Source organism: Haliotis cracherodii, unplaced genomic scaffold (assembly GCF_022045235.1).
Source record: "Haliotis cracherodii isolate W230 unplaced genomic scaffold, xgHalCrac1.p SCAF_10, whole genome shotgun sequence".
NCBI lineage: Eukaryota > Metazoa > Mollusca > Gastropoda > Lepetellida > Haliotidae > Haliotis > Haliotis cracherodii.
In genome coordinates this window covers 59,009,682-59,037,446 of record NW_027266265.1, presented here as the reverse complement: position 1 = coordinate 59,037,446, position 27,765 = coordinate 59,009,682, and the positions used below count along the sequence as shown (strand labels likewise).

At 43.9% G+C, this 27,765-nt stretch overlaps 1 protein-coding gene across 1 annotated transcript in view; it reads right to left on the bottom strand.

Moving 5' to 3' along the window:
• LOC139454590 (pre-mRNA-splicing factor ATP-dependent RNA helicase PRP16-like) overlaps positions 1–27,765 on the bottom strand; it is a 142,746-nt gene that overhangs the window by 75,206 nt on the left and 39,775 nt on the right. Inside the window, exons 15-18 of the mRNA XM_071236400.1 lie at positions 15,557–15,712; positions 12,231–12,331; positions 4,362–4,408; positions 2,116–2,278 (exon numbers count right to left, since the gene is read on the bottom strand). Of these exons, the coding sequence (XP_071092501.1) occupies positions 2,116–2,278; positions 4,362–4,408; positions 12,231–12,331; positions 15,557–15,712 (467 nt within the window). The remainder of the gene's footprint in view (positions 1–2,115; positions 2,279–4,361; positions 4,409–12,230; positions 12,332–15,556; positions 15,713–27,765) is intronic.

Genomic DNA, 27,765 nt, shown 5'->3' with positions numbered 1-27,765 from the left:
TCAGTCTCTAACTAAAGGTCAGTCCCTAACTAAAGGTCAGTCTCTAAAGGTCAGTCTCTAAGTAAAGGTCAGTCTCTAAGTAAAGGTCAGTCTCTTACTGAAGGCCAGTCCCTAACTAAAGGCCAGTCTCTAGCTAAAGGTCAGTCTCTAAGTAATGGTCAGTCCCTAAGTAAAGGTCAGTCTCTTACTGAAGGCAAGTCCCTAAATAAAGGTCAGTCTCTAGCTAAAGGTCAGTCTCTAAGTAAAGGCCAGTCTCTTACTGAAGGTCAGTCTCTAACTAAAGGTCAGTATCTAAGTAAAGGTCAGGCCCTAACTAAAGGTCAATCTCTAACTAGTGGTCAGTCTCTAAGTAAAGGTCAGTCTCTAACTAAAGGTCAAACTCTAAGTAAAGGTCAGTCTCTTACTGAAGGTCAGTCTCTAAGTAAAGGTCAGTCCCATGAAGCAAAAGTTACCTGTGGGGATGGGTCCATGAAGAGATAATTACCTGTGGGGGTGGGTCCATGAAGTGGAAGTTACCTGTGGGGGTAGGTCTATGAATAGAAAGTTACCTGTGGGGGTGGGTCCATGAAGTGGAAGTTACCTGTGGGGGTGGGTCCATGAAGAGAAAGTTACCTGTGGGGGGAGGTCCATGAAGTGGAAGTTACCTGTGGGGGTGGGTCCATGATCAAAGTTACCTGTGGGGGTGGGTCCATGAAGTGGAAGTTACCTGTAGGGGTGGGTCCAGGAAGTGGAAGTTACCTTTGGAGTGGGTCCAGGAAGTGGAAGTTTCCTGTGGGGGTAGGTCCATGATCAGAGTTACCTGTGGGGGTGGGTCCATGAATAGAAAGTTACCCTGTGGGGTGGGTCCAGGAAGTGGAAGTTTCCTGTGGGGGTGGGTCCAGGAAGTGGAAGTTTCCTGTGGTGGTAGGTCCATGATCAAAGTTACCTGTGTGGGTGGAGCTATGAAGAGAAAGTTACCCTGTGGGGGTGGGTCCAGGAAGTGGAAGTTTCCTGTGGGGCTGGGTCCAGGAAGTGGAAGTTTCCTGTCGTGGTAGGTCCATGATCAAAGTTACCTGTGTGGGTGGGTCTATGAAGAGAAAGTTACCTGTTGGGGTGGATCCATGAAGTGGAAGTTACCTGTGGGGGTAGGTCTATGAAGTGGAAGTTATCTGTGGGGTGGGTCCATGAAGTGGAAGTTTCCTGTTGGGGTAGGTCCATGATCAAAGTTACCTGTGGTGGTGGGTCCAGGAAGTGGAAGTTACCTGTAGGGGTGGGTCCAGGAAGTGGAAGTTACCTTTGGAGTGGGTCCAGGAAGTGGAAGTTTCCTGTGGGGGTAGGTCCATGATCAGAGTTACCTGTGGGGGTGGGTCCATGAATAGAAAGTTACCCTGTGGGGTGGGTCCAGGAAGTGGAAGTTTCCTGTGGGGGTGGGTCCAGGAAGTGGAAGTTTCCTGTCGTGGTAGGTCCATGATCAAAGTTACCTGTGTGGGTGGGTCTATGAAGAGAAAGTTACCTGTTGGGGTGGATCCATGAAGTGGAAGTTACCTGTGGGGGTAGGTCTATGAAGTGGAAGTTATCTGTGGGGTGGGTCCATGAAGTGGAAGTTTCCTGTGGGGGTAGGTCCATGATCAAAGTTACCTGTGGTGGTGGGTCCAGGAAGTGGAAGTTTCCTGTGGGGGTAGGTCCATGATCAAAGTTACCTGTGGGGGTGGGTCCAGGAAGTGGAAGTTTCCTGTGGGGGTAGGTCCATGATCAAAGTTACCTGTGGGGCTGGGTCCAGGAAGTGGAAGTTACCTGTGGGGCTTGGTCCAGGAAGTTGAAGTTTCCTGTGGGGGCAGGTCCATGATCAAAGTTACCTGTCGGGGTAGGTCCATGAAGTGGAAGTTTCCTGTGGGGGTAGGTCCATGATCAAAGTTACCTGTGGGGGTAGGTCCAGGAAGTGAAAGTTACCTGTGGGGCTTGGTCCAGGAAGTGGAAGTTTCCTGTGGGGGTAGGTCCATGATCAAAGTTACCTGTGGGGGTGGGTCCATGATCAAAGTTACCTGTGGGGGTGGGTCCAGGAAGTTGAAGTTACCTGTGGGGCTGGGTCCAGGAAGTGGAAGTTTCCTGTGTGGGTAGGTCCATGATCAAAGTTACCTGTGGGGGTGGGTCCATGAAGTGGAACTGTAGCAGGTCTTGAACTCCCAGTGACTTCAGCAACAGAACGACATTAGCCAGGTTGGTCCGCTGGATTTCTGGAACGGTTGTCTTCAACATTTCGTCCTTGTATTGCCGGGCTGTGTACAACCTGTAGCACTGTCTGAAAACAGAGGAGGGGAGTTGATCTTGGGGGATGCCTAGCAAGAATACTTATGATAGTTGTTTTGATAAATTACTTGTTGAATGCAGACCATCACCAATATTAGGGATCAAGTATCAGTCAGCCTTTGCCTGGAGGTTAAAGCGTTCATTCTTTACACCGAAGGCCTGAGATTGTTTCCCCACATGTGAAGCCCATTTCATGTATCCCCCCTTGATATTGCTGGAATAGTCCTAAAAACACTCACTCACTCTCACACCCTCACTCACACACTCACTCTCACACCCTCACTCACACACTCACTCACACACTCACTCTCACACTCACTCTCATACCCTCACTCACACACTCACTCTCACACTCACTCTCATACCCTCACTCACACACTCACTCTCACACTCACTCTCATACTCTCACAGCCTCACTCACATACTCACTCTCACACTCCCTCTCACACCCTCACTCACACACTCACTCTCACACCCTCACTCACACACTCACTCTCACACTCACTCTCACACTCACTCTCATACTCTCACAGCCTCACTCACATACTCACTCTCACACTCACTCTCACACCCTCACTCACACACTCACTCTCACTCTCACACCCTCACTCACACACTCACTCTCACACTCACTCTCACACTCACTCTCACACCCTCACTCACATACTCACTCTCACACCCTCACTCACACACTCACTCTCACACTCACTCTCACACTCACTCTCATACTCTCACACCCTCACTCACATACTCACTCTCACACTCACTCTCATACTCACTCTTATACTCACTCTCACACCCTCACTCTCATACTCTCACACTTACTCTCACTCACTCTCACACCCTCACTCACACACTCTCACACTCACTCACTCACTCTCACTCACTCCCTCACTCACACTCACTCTCACACTAACTCACACCCTCACACTCACTCACTCTCACACCCTCACTCACTCACTCACTCACTCTAACACTCGATCACTCTCAAACTCACTCTCATACTCACACTCATACTCACACTCAATCTCACACCCTCACTCACACACTCACTCTCACTCTCATACTCTCACACTCACTCACTCACTCTCACACTCACTCTCACTCACTCATACTCATACTCTCACACTCACTCTCATACTCTCACACTCACTCACTCACTCACTCTCTCACTCTCACACCCTCACTCTCATACTCACTCTCACACACTCACTCTCATACTCTCACACTCACTCACTCTCACACCCTCACTCACTCAATCTCACTCACTTTCATACTCTCACACTCACGCCCTCACTCACTCACTCTCACACCCTCACTCACTCACACCCTCACTCACTCTCACACCCTCATTCACTCACTCTCACTCACTCACTCACTCACTCTCACACCCTCACTCACTCAATCTCACTCACTTTCATACTCTCACACTCACTCACGCCCTCACTCACTCACTCTCACACCCTCACTCACTCACACCCTCACTCACTCTCACACCCTCACTCACTCACACCCTCACTCACTCTCACACCCTCATTCACTCACTCTCACTCACTCTCATACTCTCACACTCACTCACTCTCACACCCTCACTCACTCACTCTCATACTCTCACTCACACCCTCACTCACTCACTGTCACACTCACTTTCATACTCTCACACTCATTCTCACTCACTCACTCTCACACCCTCACTCACTCTCATACTCACTCACACATTCACTCACACATTCACTCACTCACTCACATACCCTCACACGCTCACTTTCACTCTAAGTAAAGGTCACTTTCACTCACTCACTCACTCTCACACCCTCACTCACTCACTCACTTTCATACCCGCACACACTCACTCACTTACTCACTCACTCTCATACCCTCACACGCTCACTTTCACTCACTCACTCACTCGCTAACTCTCACTCACTGACTCACTCACTCTCACACCCTCACTCACTCGCTCTCACACCCTCACTCACTCACTCACTCTCACACCCTCAATCACTCACTCACTCTCACACCCTCACTCACTCACTCACTCTCACTCACTCACTCACTCACACACCAAGTCTTACCCTGGCCCCGTTCTTCCGGCTCTACCTGATCTCTGGTTTGCGTTGGCCTGCAAGTACAAATCACACCATTACAAACCAAGTCCACAAAACAAACCACCATGCACACAGTCCAATGCATCAACTGTAGATACTGCTAAACAACAAAGGCACACAGTCTCTAACTAAAGGTCAGTCCCTAACTCAAGGTCAACTAACACTCAGTCCAATGCATCAACTTTAGATACTGCTAAATAACAAAGGCACACTTCTTGACAAGTAAAAATTGTTTTAGTGACCTTTACCTTTGGCCTTCTCATGACATGTGGCAAAAGACATAAATAGGATCGTGCGGGATGACATTATCAAATGTCAACGACCTTTGTACAGCAGATGCATGAAAACAAGCATGAAATACTCACATCCCCCGCCAATATGACATGTCCGGTTGTGTGCAATGAATCAAGTCTAGTCTTAATGAAGAACAAGCATGAAATACTCACATCCCCTGCCAATATGACATGTCCGGTTGTGTGCAATGAATCAAGTCTAGTCTTAATGAAGAGCAAGCATGAAATACTCACATCCCCTGCCAATATGACATGTCCGGTTGTGTGCAATGAATCAAGTCTAGTCTTAATGAAGAACAAGCATTAAATACTCACATCCTCCGCCAATATGACATGTCCGGTTGTGTGTAATGAATCAAGTCTAGTCTTAATGAAAAACAAGCATGAAATACTCATATCCCCCGCCAATATGACATGTCCGGTTGTGTGCAATGAATCAAGTCTAGTCTTAATGAAGAACAAGCATGAAATACTCATATCCCCCGCCAATATGACATGTCCGGTTGTGTGCAATGAATCAAGTCTAGTCTTAATTTCAACAAGCATGAAATACTTATATCCCCCGCCAATATGACATGTCCGGTTGTGTGTAATGAATCAAGTCTAGTCTTAATGAAGAACAAGCATTACATACTTGTATCCCCCGCCAATATGACATGTCCGGTTGTGTGCAATGAATCAAGTCTAGTCTTAATGAAGAACAAGCATTACATACTCGTATCCCCCGCCAATATGACATGTCCGGTTGTGTGCAATGAATCAAGTCTAGTCTTAATGAAGAACAAGCATGAAATACTCGTATCCCCCGCCAATATGACATGTCCGGTTGTGTGCAATGAATCAAGTCTAGTCTTAATGAAGAACAAGCATTACATACTCGTATCCCCCGCCAATATGACATGTCCGGTTGTGTGCAATGAATCAAGTCTAGTCTTAATGAAGAACAAGCATTAAATACTCACATCCTCCGCCAATATGACATGTCCGGTTGTGTGTAATGAATCAAGTCTAGTCTTAATGAAGAACAAGCATTAAATACTCACATCCTCCGCCAATATGACATGTCCGGTTGTGTGTAATGAATCAAGTCTAGTCTTAATGAAGAACAAGCATGAAATACTCATATCCCCCGCCAATATGACATATCCGGTTGTGTGCAATGAATCAAGTCTAGTCTTAATGAAGAACAAGCATGAAATACTCACATCCCCTGCCAATATGACATGTCCGGCTGTGTGTAATGAATCAAGTCTAGTCTTAATGAAAAACAAGCATGAAATACTCATATCTCCCGCCAATATGACATGTCCGGTTGTGTGCAATGAATCAAGTCTAGTCTTAATGAAGAACAAGCATGAAATACTCATATCCCCCGCCAATATGACATGTCCGGTTGTGTGCAATGAATCAAGTCTAGTCTTAATTTCAACAAGCATGAAATACTTATATCCCCCGCCAATATGACATATCCGGTTGTGTGCAATGAATCAAGTCTAGTCTTAATGAAGAACAAGCATGAAATACTTATATCCCCCGCCAATATGACATGTCCGGTTGTGTGTAATGAATCAAGTCTAGTGTTAATGAAGAACAAGCATTACATACTTGTATCCCCCGCCAATATGACATGTCCGGTTGTGTGCAATGAATCAAGTCTAGTCTTAATGAAGAACAAGCATTACATACTCGTATCCCCCGCCAATATGACATGTCCGGTTGTGTGCAATGAATCAAGTCTAGTCTAATGAAGAACAAGCATTACATACTCGTATCCCCCGCCAATATGAGATGTCCGGTTGTGTGCAATGAATCAAGTCTAGTCTTAATGAAGAACAAGCATGAAATACTTGTATCCCCCGCCAATATGAGATGTCCGGTTGTGTGCAATGAATCAAGTCTAGTCTTAATGAAGAACAAGCATTACATACTTGTATCCCCCGCCAATATGACATGTCCGGTTGTGTGCAATGAATCAAGTCTAGTCTTAATGAAGAACAAGCATTACATACTCGTATCCCCCGCCAATATGACATGTCCGGTTGTGTGCAATGAATCAAGTCTAGTCTTAATGAAGAACAAGCATGAAATACTCGTATCCCCCGCCAATATGACATGTCCGGTTGTGTGCAATGAATCAAGTCTAGTCTTAATGAAGAACAAGCATGAAATACTCGTATCCCCCGCCAATATGACATGTCCGGTTGTGTGCAATGAATCAAGTCTAGTCTTAATGAAGAACAAGCATTAAATACTCACATCCTCCGCCAATATGACATGTCCGGTTGTGTGTAATGAATCAAGTCTAGTCTTAATGAAGAACAAGCATTAAATACTCACATCCTCCGCCAATATGACATGTCCGGTTGTGTGTAATGAATCAAGTCTAGTCTTAATGAAGAACAAGCATTAAATACTCACATCCTCCGCCAATATGACATGTCCGGTTGTGTGTAATGAATCAAGTCTAGTCTTAATGAAGAACAAGCATGAAATACTCATATCCCCCGCCAATACGACATATCCGGTTGTGTGCAATGCATTAGCTCCTGTGAACTATGTTCACTGGGCCTTTTTAAAAAAATGGCCTAATTGCAGTACTAAAAAAAATTATTACTGGTGCTGTTTTGCCATCTGCAGTTTATGATAGAATACGTAACTGTATTTGTAATGAGTAAGAATGAGACATATGGACGAACAACTTCTTTATTACAATTAGGAGCAATGGTTTTGGTGCAGATTCTAACACCGTTATCAAGCAACTGAAGTACAGTGTATGGTTGACAAGAATATATTCAAGATTCAAGATTCTTTATTTCAGTATTGGAGGCCTCGTGGCCCAGAGTACAATACATTTATATCTAACTTATTTGTGGATCTCACACAGTTGATTTACAATGTTTCCATAATATGTGACGTAATACATACTACATAATTATGTTTGTTTGTTTCTTGTGTTTTTCAAATTTCTCTTTAGGTACAAAGCAAGACCTTTGATTGTTGAATGTGTTGTAGAGGACATTAGTTCAATTAATTTTTGACGAGAATGATGTTTATGGTAATACTGTGGAATAAATGTGTTTCTACTTTGCTTATAGTATGAACAGACTAGTACAAAATGGTACTCGTCCTCTACAACTAATTCATCACACTGGTCACAGTATAGCATCAGCTGATCAACATTTGTTTTCGCATTATTTTTACTATAACGCAGTTTTTGTATTTTCAAACTATGCGAAAGAGTGCGGAACTTAGCTAATACACAGATCAAGTCTTTATCTAAAACACCCGACGTGATATACATCTCTGGCGCTAGTAATGACTTGTATGAATTATAATGTGACAGGAAATGTGAGCTGGTAATCTTTTGAAACCATTTCTGTATCTCCATATCTACACATCTCTGTTTAAACATAGTTATGAAACCCTTCGTGTTTCCACAATCCTGAGCAATCCAGACATAACCAAAACCTGTTTGAAATAACAACATCCTGACATGTGAAACCCAGTTCAAAGCCCCAATCGCATCGTGTGACTGTAACATTTTATAACAGGCATAGGGGTAACGCTTCGGATTCATACGAATAAGTCTACACCAATATTTTAGACACCTGCTAAAATAATTTATACATAGGTTATAACGGCCAACTTCGCCCAAAACGGCACTTGAAGACGCTTGTTTTCCCAGTTTCAAAAATCTTTTAAAATATAAACTTTGTACTCTTTCTATAGATCCTCTGTATGTATATCCCCAAATTTCACTGCCATAATATAGAATGGGTGCAATTTTTGAATCAAACAAAGCAACAATTGTCTTCAAAGATATATCTGGATAAGTTTTCATAAGTTGAAATAACGGAAAACATGACTTTCTAGCTTGTAATGAAATAGTCTCACAAGCTTTAGACCAGATTAACCTGGAAGAAAATATAATGCCCAGGTATTTATAATGTGAAGTTGCTTGCATTTCCATAGATTTATGAAACCATTTTTCCACTTTTTTTAGATACCCCCCGTTTCTGAAAACAATAATATTTGATTTTTCCATATTTACCTCCATTGCCCATTTATTGCAAAATAATTCTAATATATCTAATTTTCTTTGCAATTCTATCACGGAGTCTGCAAGTAGGACAACATCATCTGCAAAGAGCAGCAGCTTAATTGTTTCAATAACTTCATTTACAAAAATGCCCCGGCATTCACTTGCCTCAATTTCAGACACTAATTGATTAATAAAGAGGATAAACAATAATGGGCTCAACATACAGCCCTGTCTTACACCACAAGAGGTGTTAAAAACATCCGATCTGCTATTACTTATCTTCACACATGCACAAACATTTTTATACATATTTTCAATAACTTTATACATTTTACCATGAACGCCTTTTTGGAGAAGTACAAACAATAGTTTCTTTCTATCAACAAAATCGAACGCCTTTCTAAAATCTATAAAGGCGGCATAAAAGCGATGTTTTGGTTTTCTTAAATACTTTTGACACAACGCCTGCAAAACAAAAATATTATCAGTTGTTGAATGATCCTCTCTAAATCCAGCTTGGGATTCCGATAACATCTCATTGATTTCAGCCCAGTATCTAAGTCTATGTTCAACAACAGAAGTAAATATTTTACCCATTACATTTAGGAGGGATATTCCTCTATAATTGTTAGGATTTGTTGACTCACCAGATTTATACAAAGGAATTATAAGGCCAATATTCCAGGCACAAGGGAAAGTCCCTGTCTTTAAAATGGCATTGAAAAGTATATTTAAGTATGGGACGATATTCATGCAATATTTATAAAACTCGGGTGGTATTCCATCCGATCCAGGCGCCTTACCTAATTTTAAAGTTTTCAATACTTGTTTTATTTCCTCATCTGTTATCATATCTGAAAGCACCTCAGTATCGTTACATTTCTCACAATTCAGAGGATCATGATGTCTGATAAAATCTGCCACAGATTTATCAAACTCATTATCAGAAACTTGTTCAGGATTTAAAAGTTCATGAAAGTAAGTAACCCATACAGACGGTGGCACCCCAGATTTTCGACTGCGGTACTGTAATAAACTTTTAACACTACTCCAGAAAGTTTGGCAGTTTTTATTTAGTAGGGCAGAATTTATGGACTCAATCGTTTTTTGCTTAAAACACTCTTGTTTTTCATGACATAATTTTCTAAAATTTCTTTTAGACTCAAGGTACAACCTCAAATTTAGGGGACTTTTTGTTGTTCGGAGAAGGTGCAAACGGTTGTATTTCAACTTCTTTAATACATTACATTCATTATCGAACCACTGAGGTTGATTATGAACCTGAAATGCATCTGATTGTACTTTCCTTACTTTCTCAAAATGAGATCCTGCAACATAAAATAGATTTGTTAATTCATCTGCAGCTTCATCTATGTTCTCATTTACTAAGTTAGAGAATTTCTGAATAATTGATTGTACTTTATCCGAAGAGAAATTGGCGTTAAATTGTTGTTTTCCACCTTCTTCCCAAATATATCTTGGGATACTTGTTGTGTGTACGTTATCTTTGGGATACTGAGGGATTGGATTTGGACAATAACTAAAATGGCATGATATTGGTAAGTGATCACTCTCTGTACGACTATGCACAAACATGTTGGTAATATGATCAAATATAGTAGTTGATGCTATAAAATAGTCTATCAAGCTCATTCCATTAAAGCCGATAAACGTAAAACACCCCTCACTGTCCCCAAGCTTTCTTCCATTAACTATATGGATACCCCAAAGTTTACAGATGTAAAGAAGTGATAAACCAAACTTATTTATTTTTTCATCCTGAGAAGTTCTAGGCATACAGAATACATCAGAGCTATACATTTCCCCTAGATTCAGCAAATCTACATCTTCTTCACTTTCAATAATAAAATCATCCTGCTGAGCAACTCGAGCGTTCAAATCCCCAAATAGGAGTAGGTCTATGTCACTATCATGTTTGGACTTAATGGCAGCTATTTTATCATCAAGCTCTTCAATACCATTACCTTTAGGATTTTCAAGAATATATACTGGATAGGAGGTGTTTATACAGTTGAGTGGGTTTAAGATCAGTTACACTGTTGTATTTATAATGAGTTGTGTTATTACTTAAACAATAATCAGAGAAGTAAGGGAGTTCTTACTTTACTTAGAGATCAATGAGAGCAGGGGTCGCCATGAGGTATACTGAGAAGTTAAAATTTGCTTACGAACAGGACTGGCATTTGTCTTTAGCAAATAGGTTTAAAATGTTCCATTATACACTTTTCAAAAATTCATTTAGTCTAGAGTTGTATTTGTCTGCTATCACTATCAACAAATTTCGTGTTGCACTAGCCCAGTTTCGCTGTAGCTCCCACACTCTCCATATTGAGACTGGTAGATACGTTAATACTCCACGAGAGCAGAGATTGTGCAATAGTTGCAACCAAAGATATGTCGAGAATGAATATCATTTTTTATTAATTTGTAACGCTTATGATGAACTTCGTCTTCAGTATTTACCACAGAAGTATTTTGTACATCCTACTCTTGCTAAATTCAATATGCTTATGGCGGTAAACAATGAAACTGTAATTAGAAATGTTGCAACTTTTATATACCATGCTAAGAATGTTAGACTCCAAACACTAAGCCTATAAATGTTAATGATGGACCGGATATTGTACCATGGGCCGCTGGCCTACACATGTACATGAATAAAGAATTGAATTGAGAAGTACAGCACCAATCATCTGAGAGATCCTGAAGTTTCTGTATGAAGTTAGTCATGGAATGCAACAACCCTGTCCATGACACTTTTGGAGGAACATACACTCAAGCAATGCACAACTTACCAACAAGAAAGGAAACGTATTCAATACTGCTCCGGAAACGAGGAATACAGCCATTTTCAGTCTAAGTCAAAGTAGTTGCCGTGGAAACTCAAAAAATTATGTTTAAAAAAAAATAAAAGGCACCAGTTCACCTCTAGACCTATCTATGTGCCAAGTTTGGTTAAGATATCTCTCATGGTTTTTGTGTTCTGCTCCGGAAACGAAATGTGATGGATGGACAGACGGACGGACGGACGGAGGGACGGATGGATGGAAGGACGGAAGGACTTCGTGGCGGGGGATAATAACTGGTGATGCTCATGTTCCAAACGTCCTGAATAAGTCCTGTTTCACTAACTGCTAAGAAATGTCTGATGGCAATATACTGGTTTGGTCTGCCTGCCAGGTGTCATCACTGGAGACATCTGACTGGCTTACGTTTGGGAAGTACCACTTCCCAGTATTTCCTTTTTCTATTTTTAGTAACTCAATTCAATACAGCAATAAGACTTGACTTGGAGTAAATATACATTTCTGTCCACTGACACGTGATCGCTTCTGGACCAATGAACATGGTGGAAGACATTGCATAATGTAATAACCGAAAGTGCCACTGCCACAAGCCTTCACATCAGCTCACTTGGGCTTTCCATAGGTAAACAAATAAACAGCAATATTCTGTCCCCGGTGTCGGTCTCGGTCTCACCTGGCTGATGGGGAAGATCTGCAGAGCATCCATTCCAATCTTCGGATTAAAGACTTTCAACTTGCAGTAGCCGGCATCAATGACAAACATAATACCATCAACTGAAACAGATTGAAACAGTACATCATGTACAGTAAATACCAGATATGGAGATATAGAAGGTATAGTCAGTTCCAGGTACAGGACGCAACGTTCTACAGCAGTCTCCTCAGTCACTCTCTGGCTCCTTCTGGTTCCACACCAAGCAGTCCCCTCATTCACTCTCTGGCTCCTTCTGGTCTCACACCAAGCAGTATCCTCAAACACTCTCCGACGCCTTCTGGTCTCACACCAAGCAGTCTCCTCATCCACTCTCTGGCTCCTTCTGGTTCCACACCAAGCAGTCTCCTCATCCACTCTCTGGCTCCTTCTGGCCCCACACCAAGCAGTCCCCTCATCCACTCTCTGGCTCCTTCTGGTCCCACACCAAGCAGTCTCCTCAGTCACTCTCTGGCTCCATCTGGTCCCACACCAAGCAGTCTCCTCATTCACTTTCTGGCTCCATCTGGTCTCACACCAAGCAGTCCCCTCATTCACTCTCTGGCTCCTTCTGGTCTCACAACAAGCAGTCTCCTCAGTCACTCTCTGGCTCCTTCTGGTCTCACAACAAGCAGTCTCCTCAGTCACTCTCTGGCTCCTTCTGGTCTCACAACAAGCAGTCTCCTCAGTCACTCTCTGGCTCCTTCTGGTCTCATAACAAGCAGTCTTCTCATTCACTCTCTGGCTCCTTCTGGTCCCACACCAAGCAGTCTCCTCAGTCACTCTCTGGCTCCATCTGGTCCCACACCAAGCAGTCTCCTCATTCACTTTCTGGCTTCATCTGGTCTCACACCAAGCAGACCCCTCATTCACTCTCTGGCTCCTTCTGGTCTCACAACAAGCAGTCTCCTCAGTCACTCTCTGGCTCCTTCTGGTCTCACAACAAGCAGTCTCCTCAGTCACTCTCTGGCTCCTTCTGGTCTCACAATAAGCAGTCTCCTCAGTCACTTTCTGGCTTCATCTGGTCTCACACCAAGCAGACCCCTCATTCACTCTCTGGCTCCTTCTGGTTCCACAATAAGCAGTCTCCTCATTCACTCTCTGGCTCCTTCTGGCCCCACACCAAATAGTCTCCTCATTCACTCTCCGACGCCTTCTGGTCTCACACCAAGCAGTCTCCTCATCCACTCTCTGGCTCCTTCTGGTGCCACAATAAGCAGTCTCCTCAGTCACTCTCTGGCTCAATCTGGTCCCACACCAAGCAGTCTCCTCATTCACTCTCTGGCTCCTTCTGGTCTCACACCAAGCAGTCTCCTCAGTCACTCTCTGGCTCCTTCTGGTCTCACACCAAGCAGTCTCCTCATCCACTCTCTGGCTCCTTCTGGCCCCACACCAAATAGTCTCCTCATTCACTCTCCGACGCCTTCTGGTCTCACACCAAGCAGTCTCCTCATCCACTCTCTGGCTCAATCTGGTCTCACACCAAGCAGTCTCCTCATTCACTCTCTGGCTCCTTCTGGTCTCACATCAAGCAGTCTCCTCATCCACTCTCTGGCTCAATCTGGTCCCACAACAAGCAGTCTCCTCATTCACTCTTTGGCTCCTTCTGGTCTCACACCAAGCAGTCTCCTCAGTCACTCCCTGGCTCCTTCTGGTCCCACACCAAGCAGTCCCCTCAGTTACTCTCTGGCTCCTTCTGGTTCCACAACAAGCAGTCACCTCAGTCACTCTCTGGCTCCATCTGGTCTCACAACAAGCAGTCTCCTCAGTCACTCTCTGGCTCCATCTGGTCTCACACCAAGCAGTCTCCTCATCCACTCTCTGGCTCCTTCTGGTCTCACACCAAATAGTCTCCTCATTCACTCTCCGACGCCTTCTGGTCCCACACCAAGCAGTCTCCTCAGTCACTCTCTGGCTCCTTCTCGTCCCACACCAAACAGTCTCCTCAGTCACTCTCTGGCTCCTTCTGGCCCCACACCAAATAGTCTCCTCATTCACTCTCCGACGCCTTCTGGTCTCACACCAAGCAGTCTCCTCATCCACTCTCTGGCTCCTTCTCGTCCCACAATAAGCAGTCTCCTCATTCACTCTCTGGCTCAATCTGGTCCCACACCAAGCAGTCTCCTCAGTCACTCTCTGGCTCCTTCTGGTCTCACACCAAGCAGTCTCCTCAGTCACTCTCTGGCTCCTTCTGGTCCCACACCAAGCAGTCCCCTCAATCACTCTCTGACTCCTTCTGGTTCCACAACAAGCAGTCTCCTCAGTCACTCTCTGGCTCCATCTGGTCTCACAACAAGCAGTCTCCTCAGTCACTCTCTGGCTCCATCTGGTCTCACACCAAGCAGTCTCCTCATTCACTCTCTGGCTCAATCTGGTCCCACACCAAGCAGTCTCCTCATTCACTCTCTGGCTCAATCTGGTCTCACACCAAGCAGTCTCCTCATTCACTCTCTGGCTCCTTCTGGTCTCACACCAAGCAGTCTCCTCATCCACTCTCTGGCTCAATCTGGTCCCACACCAAGCAGTCTCCTCATTCACTCTTTGGCTCCTTCTGGTCTCACACCAAGCAGTCTCCTCAGTCACTCCCTGGCTCCTTCTGGTCCCACACCAAGCAGTCCCCTCAGTTACTCTCTGGCTCCTTCTGGTTCCACAACAAGCAGTCACCTCAGTCACTCTCTGGCTCCATCTGGTCTCACAACAAGCAGTCTCCTCAGTCACTCTCTGGCTCCATCTGGTCTCACACCAAGCAGTCTCCTCATCCACTCTCTGGCTCCTTCTGGTCTCACACCAAATAGTCTCCTCATTCACTCTCCGACGCCTTCTGGTCCCACACCAAGCAGTCTCCTCAGTCACTCTCTGGCTCCTTCTCGTCCCACACCAAACAGTCTCCTCAGTCACTCTCTGGCTCCATCTGGTCTCACACCAAGCAGCCTCCTCAGTCACTCTCTGGCTCCTTCTGGTCCAACACCAAGCAGTCTCCTCAGTCACTCTCTGGCTCCTTCTGGGCATGGGTGGCCCAGTCATCTAAGGCGACGCGATTTGCTGAGCAGAGCTGCGTCCCTCGGGCACACCAGAAACCTATGAAGTTTTCAGCACCATACACATGCTTGTGGGTTTCACCGAAGTGGTAAACTTCTGAGACCTACATCTCTTTGGGTTTTCCTCCCACATTAAGCTGACACACCGTGATATAACTGAAATATTGTTAAAAGCGGCGTTAAACCCAACTCACTCACTTATTCACTCTCTGACTTCATCTGGTCTCACAACAAGCAGCCTCCTCATCCGTAATGGAAGCAGTTCCTCACCTGTCAGAGAAGTTTCAGCAATGTTGGTTGCCACGACGCACTTGCGGACACCGTCAGGAGCTTTCTGGAAGATTTTGGCCTGCAGGTCACTCGGCAGCTGGGAGTAGATGGGGAGGATGGCCAGGGGCGGTGCCTCATCCAGCTCTCCTAGTCTCTCTGTGGGGACAACAGATACATCAGCAATATAACCCTGTCTCTGTGGAGAAAATAGATACATCAGCAATAGTTTAACTCTGTCTCTGTGGGGACAATAGATACATCAGCAACAGTTTAACCCTGTCTCTGTGGGGACAATAGATACATCAGCAATAGTTTAACCCTGTCTCTGTGGGGACAATAGATACATCAGCAATAGTATAACTCTGTCTCTGTGGGGACAATAGATACATCAGCAATAGTATAACTCTGTCTCTGTGGGGACAATAGATACATCAGCAACAGTTTAACACTGTCTCTGTGGGGACAATAGATACATCAGCAATAGTTTAACCCTGTCACTGCGGGGACAACAGATACATCAGCAATAGTATAACTCTGTCTCTGTGGGGACAATAGATACATCAGCAATAGTTTAACCCTGTCTCTGTGGGGACAATAGATACATCAGCAATAGTATAACTCTGTCTCTGTGGGGACAATAGATACATCAGCAATAGTATAACTCTGTCTCTGTGGGGACAATAGATACATCAGCAACAGTTTAACACTGTCTCTGTGGGGACAATAGATACATCAGCAATAGTTTAACCCTGTCTGTGGGGACAATAGATACATCAGCAATAGTTTAACCCTGTCACTGCGGGGACAACAGATACTTCAGCAATAGTATAACACTGTCTCTGTGGGGACAATGGATACATCAGCAATAGTTTAACTCTGTCTCTGTGGGGACAATGGATACATCAGCAATAGTTTAACACTGTCTCTGTGAGGACAACAGATACATCAGCAATAGTTTAACCCTGTCTGTGGGGACAATAGATACATCAGCAATAGTTTAACACTGTCTCTGTGGGGACAACAGACACATCAGCAATAGTTTAACCCTGTCTCTGTGGGGACAATAGATACATCAGCAATAGTATAACACTGTCTGTGGGGACAACAGATACATCAGCAACAGTTTAACACTGTCTCTGTGGGGACAACAGATACATCAGCAATAGTTTAACCCTGTCTGTGGGGACAATAGATACATCAGCAATAGTATAACACTGTCTCTGTGGGGACAATAGATACATCAGCAATAGTTTAACACTGTCTCTGTGGGGACAACAGATACATCAGCAATAGTATAACTCTGTCTCTGTGGGGACAATAGATACATCAGCAATAGTATAACTCTGTCTCTGTGGGGACAATAGATACATCAGCAACAGTTTAACACTGTCTCTGTGGGGACAATAGATACATCAGCAATAGTTTAACCCTGTCTGTGGGGACAATAGATACATCAGCAATAGTTTAACCCTGTCACTGCGGGGACAACAGATACTTCAGCAATAGTATAACACTGTCTCTGTGGGGACAATGGATACATCAGCAATAGTTTAACTCTGTCTCTGTGGGGACAATGGATACATCAGCAATAGTTTAACACTGTCTCTGTGAGGACAACAGATACATCAGCAATAGTTTAACCCTGTCTGTGGGGACAATAGATACATCAGCAATAGTTTAACCCTGTCACTGCGGGGACAACAGATACTTCAGCAATAGTTTAACTCTGTCTCTGTGGGGACAATGGATACATCAGCAATAGTTTAACACTGTCTCTGTGGGGACAACAGACACATCAGCAATAGTTTAACCCTGTCTCTGTGGGGACAATAGATACATCAGCAATAGTATAACACTGTCTGTGGGGACAACAGATACATCAGCAATAGTTTAACACTGTCTCTGTGGGGACAACAGATACATCAGCAATAGTTTAACCCTGTCTGTGGGGACAATAGATACATCAGCAATAGTATAACACTGTCTCTGTGGGGACAATAGATACATCAGCAATAGTTTAACACTGTCTCTGTGGGGACAACAGATACATCAGCAATAGTTTAACACTGTCTCTGTGGGGACAATAGATACATCAGCAATAGTTTAACACTGTCTCTGTGGGGACAATAGATACATCAGCAACAGTTTAACACTGTCTCTGTGGGGACAACAGATACATCAGCAATAGTTTAACCCTGTCTCTGTGAGGACAACAGATACATCAGCAATAGTTTAACCCTGTCACTGCGGGGACAACAGATACTTCAGCAATAGTTTAACACTGTCTCTGTGGGGACAATAGATACATCAGCAACAGTTTAACACTGTCTCTGTGGGGACAACAGATACATCAGCAATAGTTTAACCCTGTCTCTGTGAGGACAACAGATACATCAGCAATAGTTTAACCCTGTCACTGCGGGGACAACAGATACTTCAGCAATAGTTTAACACTGTCTCTGTGGGGACAATAGATACATCAGCAATAGTATAACACTGTCTCTGTGGGGACAATGGATACATCAGCAATAGTATAACACTGTCTTTGTGGAGACAATAGATACATCAGCAATAGTTTAACTCTGTCTCTGTGGGGACAATAGATACTTCAGCAATAGTTTAACACTGTCTCTGTGGGGACAACAGATACATCAGCAATAGTTTAACTCTGTCTCTGTGGGAACAACAGATACTTCAGCAATAGTTTAACACTGTCTCTGTGGAGACAACAGATACATCAGCAACAGTTTAACACTGTCTCTGTGGAGACAACAGATACATCAGCAATAGTTTAACCCTGTCTCTGTGGGGACAATAGATACATCAGCAATAGTATAACTCTGTCTCTGTGGAGACAACAGATACATCAGCAATAGTTTAACCCTGTCTCTGTGGGGACAATGGATACATCAGCAATAGTTTAACACTGTCTCTGTGGAGACAACAGATACATAAGCAATAGAATAACACTGTCTCTGTGGGGACAATGGATACATCAGCAATAGTTTAACACTGTCTCTGTGGGGACAATAGATACATCAGCAATAGTTTAACACTGTGTCTGTGGGGACAACAGATACATTAGCAATAGTATAACCATGTCTCTGTGGGGACAACAGATACATCAGCAATAGTTTAACGTGCCCCATCATTGGGAGTGACGTCATGACTAAGTTCCTGTCATCATTGTTCAGTTCAGACATCTTGTTGCTTGATGTTCCTCCCAGTCTAGGTGCGGGTCAGACAAGTACCTGATCATGATGTACAGTCTTACAAATACACTACAGTGGCGACGAGGATAAAACTTCAAAGTACAGAAATATTACGTGCAAGGTTGAAATTTACAGTTGGTCGTTTTATTTAGCAGTGTGGGGTTTTGCAATTGATAGTGTGGCCCATCATCGGGGAAGTTGGACAATTTGACGAAAATAAAGAAGAATGGTCGTCGTATGCAAAAAGAGTGATTCTGTTTTTTGACGCAAACAAAATTCCGAACAAACGAACGATTACTTTCAATGCTCGGTGGCAGGACATATGGAGTGCTAAAATCTTAACTTTCGCCTGCGAGACCGTTAGACCACAGATTGGATTACATAGTGACACACCTACAGAATTACTACATGCCCAGACCACTAGTCATTGCAGAAGGATACAGATTTCACTAACGGATGCAATTTGAAAGTGAAACAGTTGTGCAATATTTGATTGCATTGAAGGGACTTAGTTTGGCGCTACTTTAATTGAGAGGCTGCGGGACCAACTTGTGCTTGGTTTGAGAACTATTCCAATTCAAAGGAAATTTTGTAGAATTTTCCTATTCGGAATATTCTATAAGTAATACGTTATCACTGTTATACCGAGGCTGTTGTCCCCCACAACTGCTCTTACAGCGAAATCTTCCACAGAGATCTCAATGACCTCATGCAGCACGTGCGTAGCCACCTAGCTGCCATGTGACGCCCTTCATTCTTGTCTCTTGCGAGAGCAAGTGCTCGGGGGACGGACGGGCGGGCAGCAGCCCTGTGGTAACGTATTACTTATAGAATACTCGAATAGGAAAATTCTACAAATTACATTAAGTAATACGTTACCACTGTTATACCGAGGCTGACTACCACAGTAGGCGTTTGGGAGCACCTACAACCCGAAACCTGACTGCTCGTGTTTCGCATGCTCCCAGCTTGGCGTTACCATATAGGGATACCAAAGCACTGTCAAGCGCATACTGTAAGGCTCAATCGTTATTGACAAACGATTGGTGACTCCAAACGGCCCCACTGGATAGGTATTTCATCGCCGCAGCGGATGAGAACACAGTATCCGTGTGAGCTGAATCTTAGATCAGGTTAAACAGTCGAAAAGAGGGAAATTAATTTCATTCGGACCGTTTATCCCAAGAACAAGCCTACTTAAGCATATGTAATAGGCGCGTGACCTAAATTCAATATTTGAAAGCATGCATTACAAGGTTGCAATACACGTCAGACAATTAAGTACATAATTGTCAATTCAAAATAAAGAAACACACAGAAAGCCGCACTCACCTGTGGATGAGCGCGCTGGCTTGTGGGACCCCCACTCCCGTACCCACGGCTGTGGGAACATTGGAGTAGACCCAGATTGACCACCGTGCAAGGTTTGAAGCCTGAGGAGTTCGGAATTGCGCCGGGCACACCCCTTAGATGACCACTTGTGCCGCGATCAGCGGCCCAAGACGGTGCACACCCTCCACGTCTTCATCAGAGACCTTTCTGAGGTAATGATTGGCAAAAACAGAGTCAGAACGCCAGTAACAACCCCGTTTGGCCAAATTTCTGATTCTTAGCGACGAAGCCCATGAGCAGGCCCAGGCGGACCGCTCCTTCGTCGCCCCTATCGAATCATACTTTGGTGACATCGAGTGCGTGTATTTCCGACACTCGTGCCGCCGTGGCAAAGGAGAAGAGAAATGCTGTTTTCCAAGTCACATTCCGGAACGAAGCACTACCCAAGGGTTCATACGGAGCCTCCGTAAGTGATTTCAACACTAAGGAGAGATCCCAGGCCCTTTTTTAGATCTTGCTGTTTGAAACCCTTGATAATACCCTGAATCACCAGCTCTTTTGAGAGACTGGTACCCACAGCAACGTCCCGTACTGTAGCAACGGACGAGACATAGTTGGCAATGGAACCCCCGGAGAGTTTCCGGATCGCTCGTAAGTGAGACATGAAACGAGCAATATCCTGCACAGATACCTTATCTGGCGAATGAATGTGATGTTTACAACACCACTTCGTGAAAATAGTCCAACGTGCATTATACCCCTTCTGGGTAGAATCACGATGCATACTAATGTATGCCCGAGACACCAGCCGAGAAAAACCTTTACTCCTCAGACGCTCGATAACAACATCCACGCGAGCAGATTGAACTGCCCTGCGTTTGGATGAAGCTGACGGGTGTGAGGGTGGATCAGCAGATCCGGTCTCACAGGCAGTGGAAGTAGCGACTGCGTGGCCTGGGCCAGCAAGTCGGGGGTACCACGATATGTTCGGCCACATGGGCGCGATCAGTAACATTCGACAGCGAACTCCTTAGAGCCGGCTTAGAATGAGTGGTATTAACGCCGTCGGCGGGTAAGCATAAGCGTCCATGTCCGTCCAGTCTAACGCGAGAGCATTGTGATCGATGGCCCTCGGGTCCGGGACTGGTGATACAAACAACAGGAGTTGATTGTTGAACCGTGTTGCGAACAGGTCGACCATCGGACGACCAAAACGTTCACAGCCACTGAAACACTACTCCGTGGGGCTCGGATCCCGAGGCCTCGATAGAGCGTCGGCCAGTACGTTCCGCACACTTGGGATGTGACGGGCGTGTACCTGGCATGGGACACTGTCCACCAGAGCGTAAAACTCGAACGTGAGATCGAGTAGCGAGTGACTGTGGGTTCCCCCCAGTTTGTTCACATAGGACACTACCGTCGTGTTGTCGGTCGCCAGCATGAGCCAGGCGTCGACGAGATTGACTGCGTTTATCAATGCCTTGAACCAGACAAAGCAGACTGCTGTTCTTTTAGAACACCAGGGATCTGATTATTAAACACGGTCTGCGCAGACCAAGGCTGCGAAAGTAACACCTCTTGGTTGGCGGCGTCTAACCCAGAGGCGGCAAGGTACGCTTGCCGCCTCAAGAAATGGCACGTGCCGGAAAGAAAGGCTGAAGCCCCGGCAACGTACTCAAGGGTTGCATTCAAACCGATTAAACAGTTATAAATGCACTGGTCTCTGTCCGTGGGGGAACCTTCGACCAGACTGGCGGCCGCCGCCAAGTTGGTGTTGCCATGTGACATAGCGAGCATGGAGTGCCGAGAGAGGGTGTCCATTTGCTGTAAAGTCGCTTGAGTGACTGTAGCAGCAGGTGGGGCACGGACACCTAACCTCTCCACATGGGCCTCCGCGGTGGGACCTGCCTCGGGGAAGGCCAGGTCATGGGTTGCATTCAGGAGTAGTCGGGGTGCTGGACAAATCCATCTCCATGTCAGACATTGTTCTTTGAACAAAAAGCAAAACATGGTTACAACACACACACCAAACATATTCACAAACGTAGATTTTCCGAGGAAAAACAAACGATAATAGCAAATACATAAAATACATATATTATAGATATACATATATAAATTAATAGGTGGACGGAAAACACAAAGTGCTGACGCCGCTACCCCGTTAGTGGTGAAAAAAGGCGCGAAAATTTAGGTGGGAAAATTTTCTAAGCGCCGTATAACGAACGCCCCATAAATTACAGTTTACTTAGGACTAAGAAACAGTAATAAATATCACCAAGGATAGCAAGAGGCTGGTAGAACGCAGAGCAGTCTATAGATATGTCTTGCGATGGCAAGCGAAGAGACAAGAGTGAAGGGTGTCACATGGCAGCTAGGTGGCTACGCACGTGCTGCATGTGGTGATTGAGATCTCTGTGGAAGATTTCGCTATAAGAGCAGTTGTGGGGGACAACAGCCTCGGTATAACAGTGGTAACGTATTACTTAATGTAATGTTAGCAGAAAATGATCTGACTGTTGACCAGTCATTGACAATTGCAAATTCTTTGGAATAAGTGGCCAAGGACTGTGATGAACTTAGCCAAGGTGGCGACAAGAGACACAGATCTACCGAGATGTTTTCATATAACAGCAAACCTAGGACTGAAAACACTAAGTTCTATTATCGTTTAAGGATACAGTATGTTCATTCTGTAGAAAAAGAGGCCATCTGGAGGCAGTTTGTCAAATGAAGAGTTTCGGGTTGTGACCCAGGATCAAGTTCAAGGTCAACCGGAAATGGCAATGTAAACAATGGCTGTAAGAAACCAACTTCTCACGTAAATGCCATTGACACGACTGAAAATGATGATGATTTCATTGCCAATGATCTATCAGAGTGTTTGAATCAGATGTTTGCCATGCCCGGAAGTTCTTGGGTTATGTGGATCACAGTCAACATAAACGGTAATGACCTAAGAATGGAACTGGATACTGGTTCGCGAAATTCCATCATTACTGAAGAAGTGTACAAGGATCGCTTTAATGGTTGTCACTTTGAAGAGTCCACAGTACCTTTGAGAACTTACACAGGAGAGCGTGTTACAAACTTTGGCGTACTGAAAGTTGATGTAGCAAATGGGAATGACGTGAAGAAGTTAGATTTGCATGTTGTAAATGGGGAAGGGCCCCCTCTGCTAGGTAGAGCATGGCTACCATATGTGGACATTGACTGGGAAAAGCTAAGCGATGACATTCACATGTGTAGGGAAGATTCAAGTCAGGAAAGGTTAGAAGAGATACTTGTGAAGTACTGTGATGTTTTCTCTGAAGAAATTGGTACAATTAAAGGTATCAAAGCTCACCTGTCTGGCAAAGAGGGCGTTTCCCCAGGTTCATGAAAGCAAGACCGGTACCTTCTGCTTTACAGGACAGGGAGAAGAATGGGGTATTGATTAAAGTGGATCACTGTGAGTGTTGAATGGTAACAAGTACCCATTGCACAAAATAGAAGATTTGTTTCTACTCTGGCTGGTGGAAGAAGATTTTCCAAAATAGACTTAGCACATGCATATCAACAGATGGAAGTTGATAGAGACTGTCAGAAGTATTTGACAATTAACACATCAAAGGGACTTTACAGGTATACCCGTCTTGCTTTTGGCATCGCCTCCGCCCCAGCCCTATTTCAAGCCACAAGGGACCAGATATTGCAAGGCTTGGACAAAGTAGTGTGTCATCAAGATGACATTTTAGTAACTGGATCAAGTGATGAAGACATTTCAGAAATCTAGAGGCAGAGTTGAAGGGAGAATCGTCAGACGACGTGGAGATGTTTTACAACCGGCAGTTTGAGCGACTACCAGTTACTACTACTAATGTTAGAACGAAACAAAGACGTGATCCTCTACTGTCCCAAGTGTACACAGCGGTGATGAATGGATGGACAAGAGAGTATGAGGAAGATTTCATGATGAAAGCATATCACAGTCGAAGGTTTGAACTCACTGAGCATATGGGCTGTGTGATGTGGGGAATGAGAGTAGTAGTTCCCTCTTAACTGAGACAGACTGTGTTGCAAGAATTACACACGGGCCATTTTAGAGTTGTGAAGATGAAATCTGGAGCAAGAAGTTACATTTGGTGGCCTGTGATAGACAGTGAAATAGAGGGAATTGCCAAGCCATGTTCAACATGCCAGAACACTCACAACAATCCACAGTTAGCCCCTGTACACCCATGGGCTTGGCCGTCACGTCCATGGACCTGCATTCATTTGACTTCCCAGGGCCATTTATGGGTCACATGTTTTTGTTGATTGCAGATGCATTTTCAAAATGGCCAGAAATTGTAGTAATGAATTCTACAACATCGAGTGCTACAGTGAAGGAAGTATGAAAGCTGTGTGCACAGTTCGGTTTGCCACATGAAGTGGTTACAGATAAAGGACCGCAGTTTGTGTCAGAAGAGTTCGAAGCATATTTGAAATGCAATGGTGTCAAACATATTTTGTCAGCTCCATATCATCCGGCTACGAATGGACAGGCTGAGAGGGCAGCCCAGTCATTCAAACAGGCCATGAAGGCAGCTAAGGAAGACGTGGGATCTGTGTTGACAAAGGTTGATCAGTTTCTGCTGGCTTACAGGTCGACTCCTCATTGCACTACCCGTGAAACTCCAGCAAAGTTGTTTCTGGGTCGAGACAAAGGACAAAGTTAGACTTGCTGAAACCAGACATTCAGTCTGCTATGTCATCTAAGTTGGCAGGTCAAATGAGTGATCCAGCTGAGACTAGACAACTGCAAGTAAACCAGGTGTGGGTGCGTGATTATCGTGCACATGACAAATGGATACCCGGGCACGTTTTGACAAAATATGGAGAGAGATATTATGAAGTTGATGTTAGTGACAGGAGTTGTCGACTCCATATTGATCAACTCTGAGGTAGAATTGCTACAGACATTGTTGAAGGTGACAAACTTTCCACCATGAGTGGTATGGTGTTGGAGCAGACTCATGAGACGAAGATGCAGTAATTGTACCTTCTGGCAAGACCGACACTAATGCATTTGGTGATGGTTCGGGTAGAACATTGAATGTTTGGAGGCAGGTGTGTGTTGCCCCCAGAAGTTACCATGGTAACAAAACAAGCTGTCAGGCGATCAACTAGGACAGTGACAGCTCCTGACCGACTTAATCTGTAATGCCATAGGTCATAAACCAAAAGTGTCGTTAACTTACTTACTGTGTTAAACAAGGAATTCATTTTGTGTAACTCAGTGGGTCAGTGTTAAAAAATGTAATATTGTAATTGTTCTTTTCTTTGTACATCAGAGGGGTGTTTGATTTTCGTTTCAAGGGGGAGAATGTTGTGTTAGGTTTGTTTACATATTGTGAGCGCCAATGTGCACGTGCTATTACGCCATACGTCACGTGTCCCAGCATCGCGAGTGACGTCATGACTATGTACCTGTGGTCAGTTACAAATAAATCATCCTTCAGTTCAGACATCTTGTTGCTTGATGTTCCTCCCAGTTTAGGTGCAGGTCATACAAGTACCTGGGCATGATGTACAGTCTTACAAATACACTACACCTGTGCATCTTTTGCTGTGCTAATAGATCACTTCTATCGGCGGCCATTCGGTCAAAAAATACAAAGTTTAAAAAAAGGACAAAAATACGCAATTAAGGTCAAATATTACGAATAAAGAACTAAAAGTTACTACTAAAGATCAAAATACAATATTAATAGTCAAATGTTACGAAAAGATGTCATAAGAAAAGAAAGAACAATGTGTAAGAAAGAACGTTTTCAATAAAGAACATCAGTGAGCACGAAAAGACGTTTTCAATAAAGAACGTCAGTGAGCACGAAAGAACGTTTTCAATAAAGAACGTCAGTGAGCACGAAAGGACGTTTTCAATAAAGAACGTCAGTGAGCACGATAGGACGTTGACAATAAAGAACGTCAGTGAGCACGAAAGGACGTTGACAATAAAGAACGCCAGATGGCGCTGCAGTTTGTAAAACATTCCGAGTTTAATCGGTTTGTTCCGCCGTGTATAGTAAATGATAACTGCATGCCGAGGTGCACAATGTATTACGTCATTCCTCCTGCACTCACCGTCTGACGTCACACATATATATATACATGTATTTATAATGTATAATGTACACATTGTGTATAAACATGTTGCATTAAGCTTTGTCACGCTTAAGGGCCTTTTCATAAATACAGTATACTGTGTAATCCAACATTAGTACATGTATTTTGTATACAACCTTCAAAAAAAACTCACTCAACGCTAAACTAGGATTCATCTACAGTGATCCAATAACTGTTCATGCTTGGTGCAACACGAGGGTGCTATGACGCCGAGTTTTGTTTCAGGCGCACATTTTCATCTGAAAAGTGAACATTGTGTGAGAGTTTGTTTTATTTAACAGCTTTTCGGAAACTGTGCAAACAAAATGCTGCCTAATATCTGAACAACAAATATATATACCAAATGGTTTTGTATGAATATGTATAACTTACACATTCGTTAGGAAAAATAGCTCGGCGTAATAAAGAAAATCTAGTTTCATCTATGACGCCAGCGTTAGTTTTCCAACCATATTTATTTCGCTTGTTTACATCCACATTTATATATGTGACAAAGACAACTTGTAAGTTGATGACGAAATGTATGCTTAAGCCAGGGATGTATGTTTCGCAGCTGTGTGTGAAATATATGTGATGTTACAGGCGTTTCATAACCCGGCCTACGTGAAACGTGATTTTGTAAACGCTATGCAACACAATAAGGCGTTCATGTTTTCTAAAACATTTTAAACAATACTAGGGTTATCGGCGACGTTTCAGAATTATTTTTTGTGTTTTCATACATGCATTAGTTTCCGAGGTGCACAATGCATCCATGCAGTATGTCACTCCTCATGCACCCGCGCACCACGTGACGTCATATACTGGTAGACATAGTACTACAAAGTATCACGTCAGGCCGTACAGTCATGGATGTGGAGACTATTTTGTCAAATTTTAGCCGGCGTTTAATACACATCACAGAAGAACTAAATCCTTTTTTGAACACTGTAACTGGTGTGCCAGCTGGACATGTTGTTTACAAACTAGATTGTTTATGCCTGGATATACTACATGTGTATGGTTCCGTCCCGCTACCTGATGAATTTGTTCATTATGTGACAGAGGCACACAGATTGCTACATTACTGTACAGTCAACTTTAAACGCGGGTAAATATATTGTTAACAGACTTTTCACCAAAACTGAAGAAGGGCTGTTCTTCTTAAGATCAGACAACGGGAACATCCAGAACAGATATTTTTATGCCACTGGTCTCCTTTGTGGTATGTAATTTTATCAACCCGTCCATTCCTTAAATTTTTTATGGGTTTATTTTATTGGACTCTGACGAATTGAGATCCAAAACTTCCTAATGATTTTATTAAAGCTTGGTAATAATCTTGGTAAAAATATCTTACTAAAAGTTGATAAACTCAAGGCAATGTCCAGATGATGTGTTTAGGTTGTTTTTAGGTTTTTAGTTTTTAGCTCGTTTCATGTGTTTAGGCCTTAAACGTGTTCAGATAGAACCAACCAAATGTGTTCATTATACATTATAAATACATGTATATATATATGTGTGACGCCAGACGGT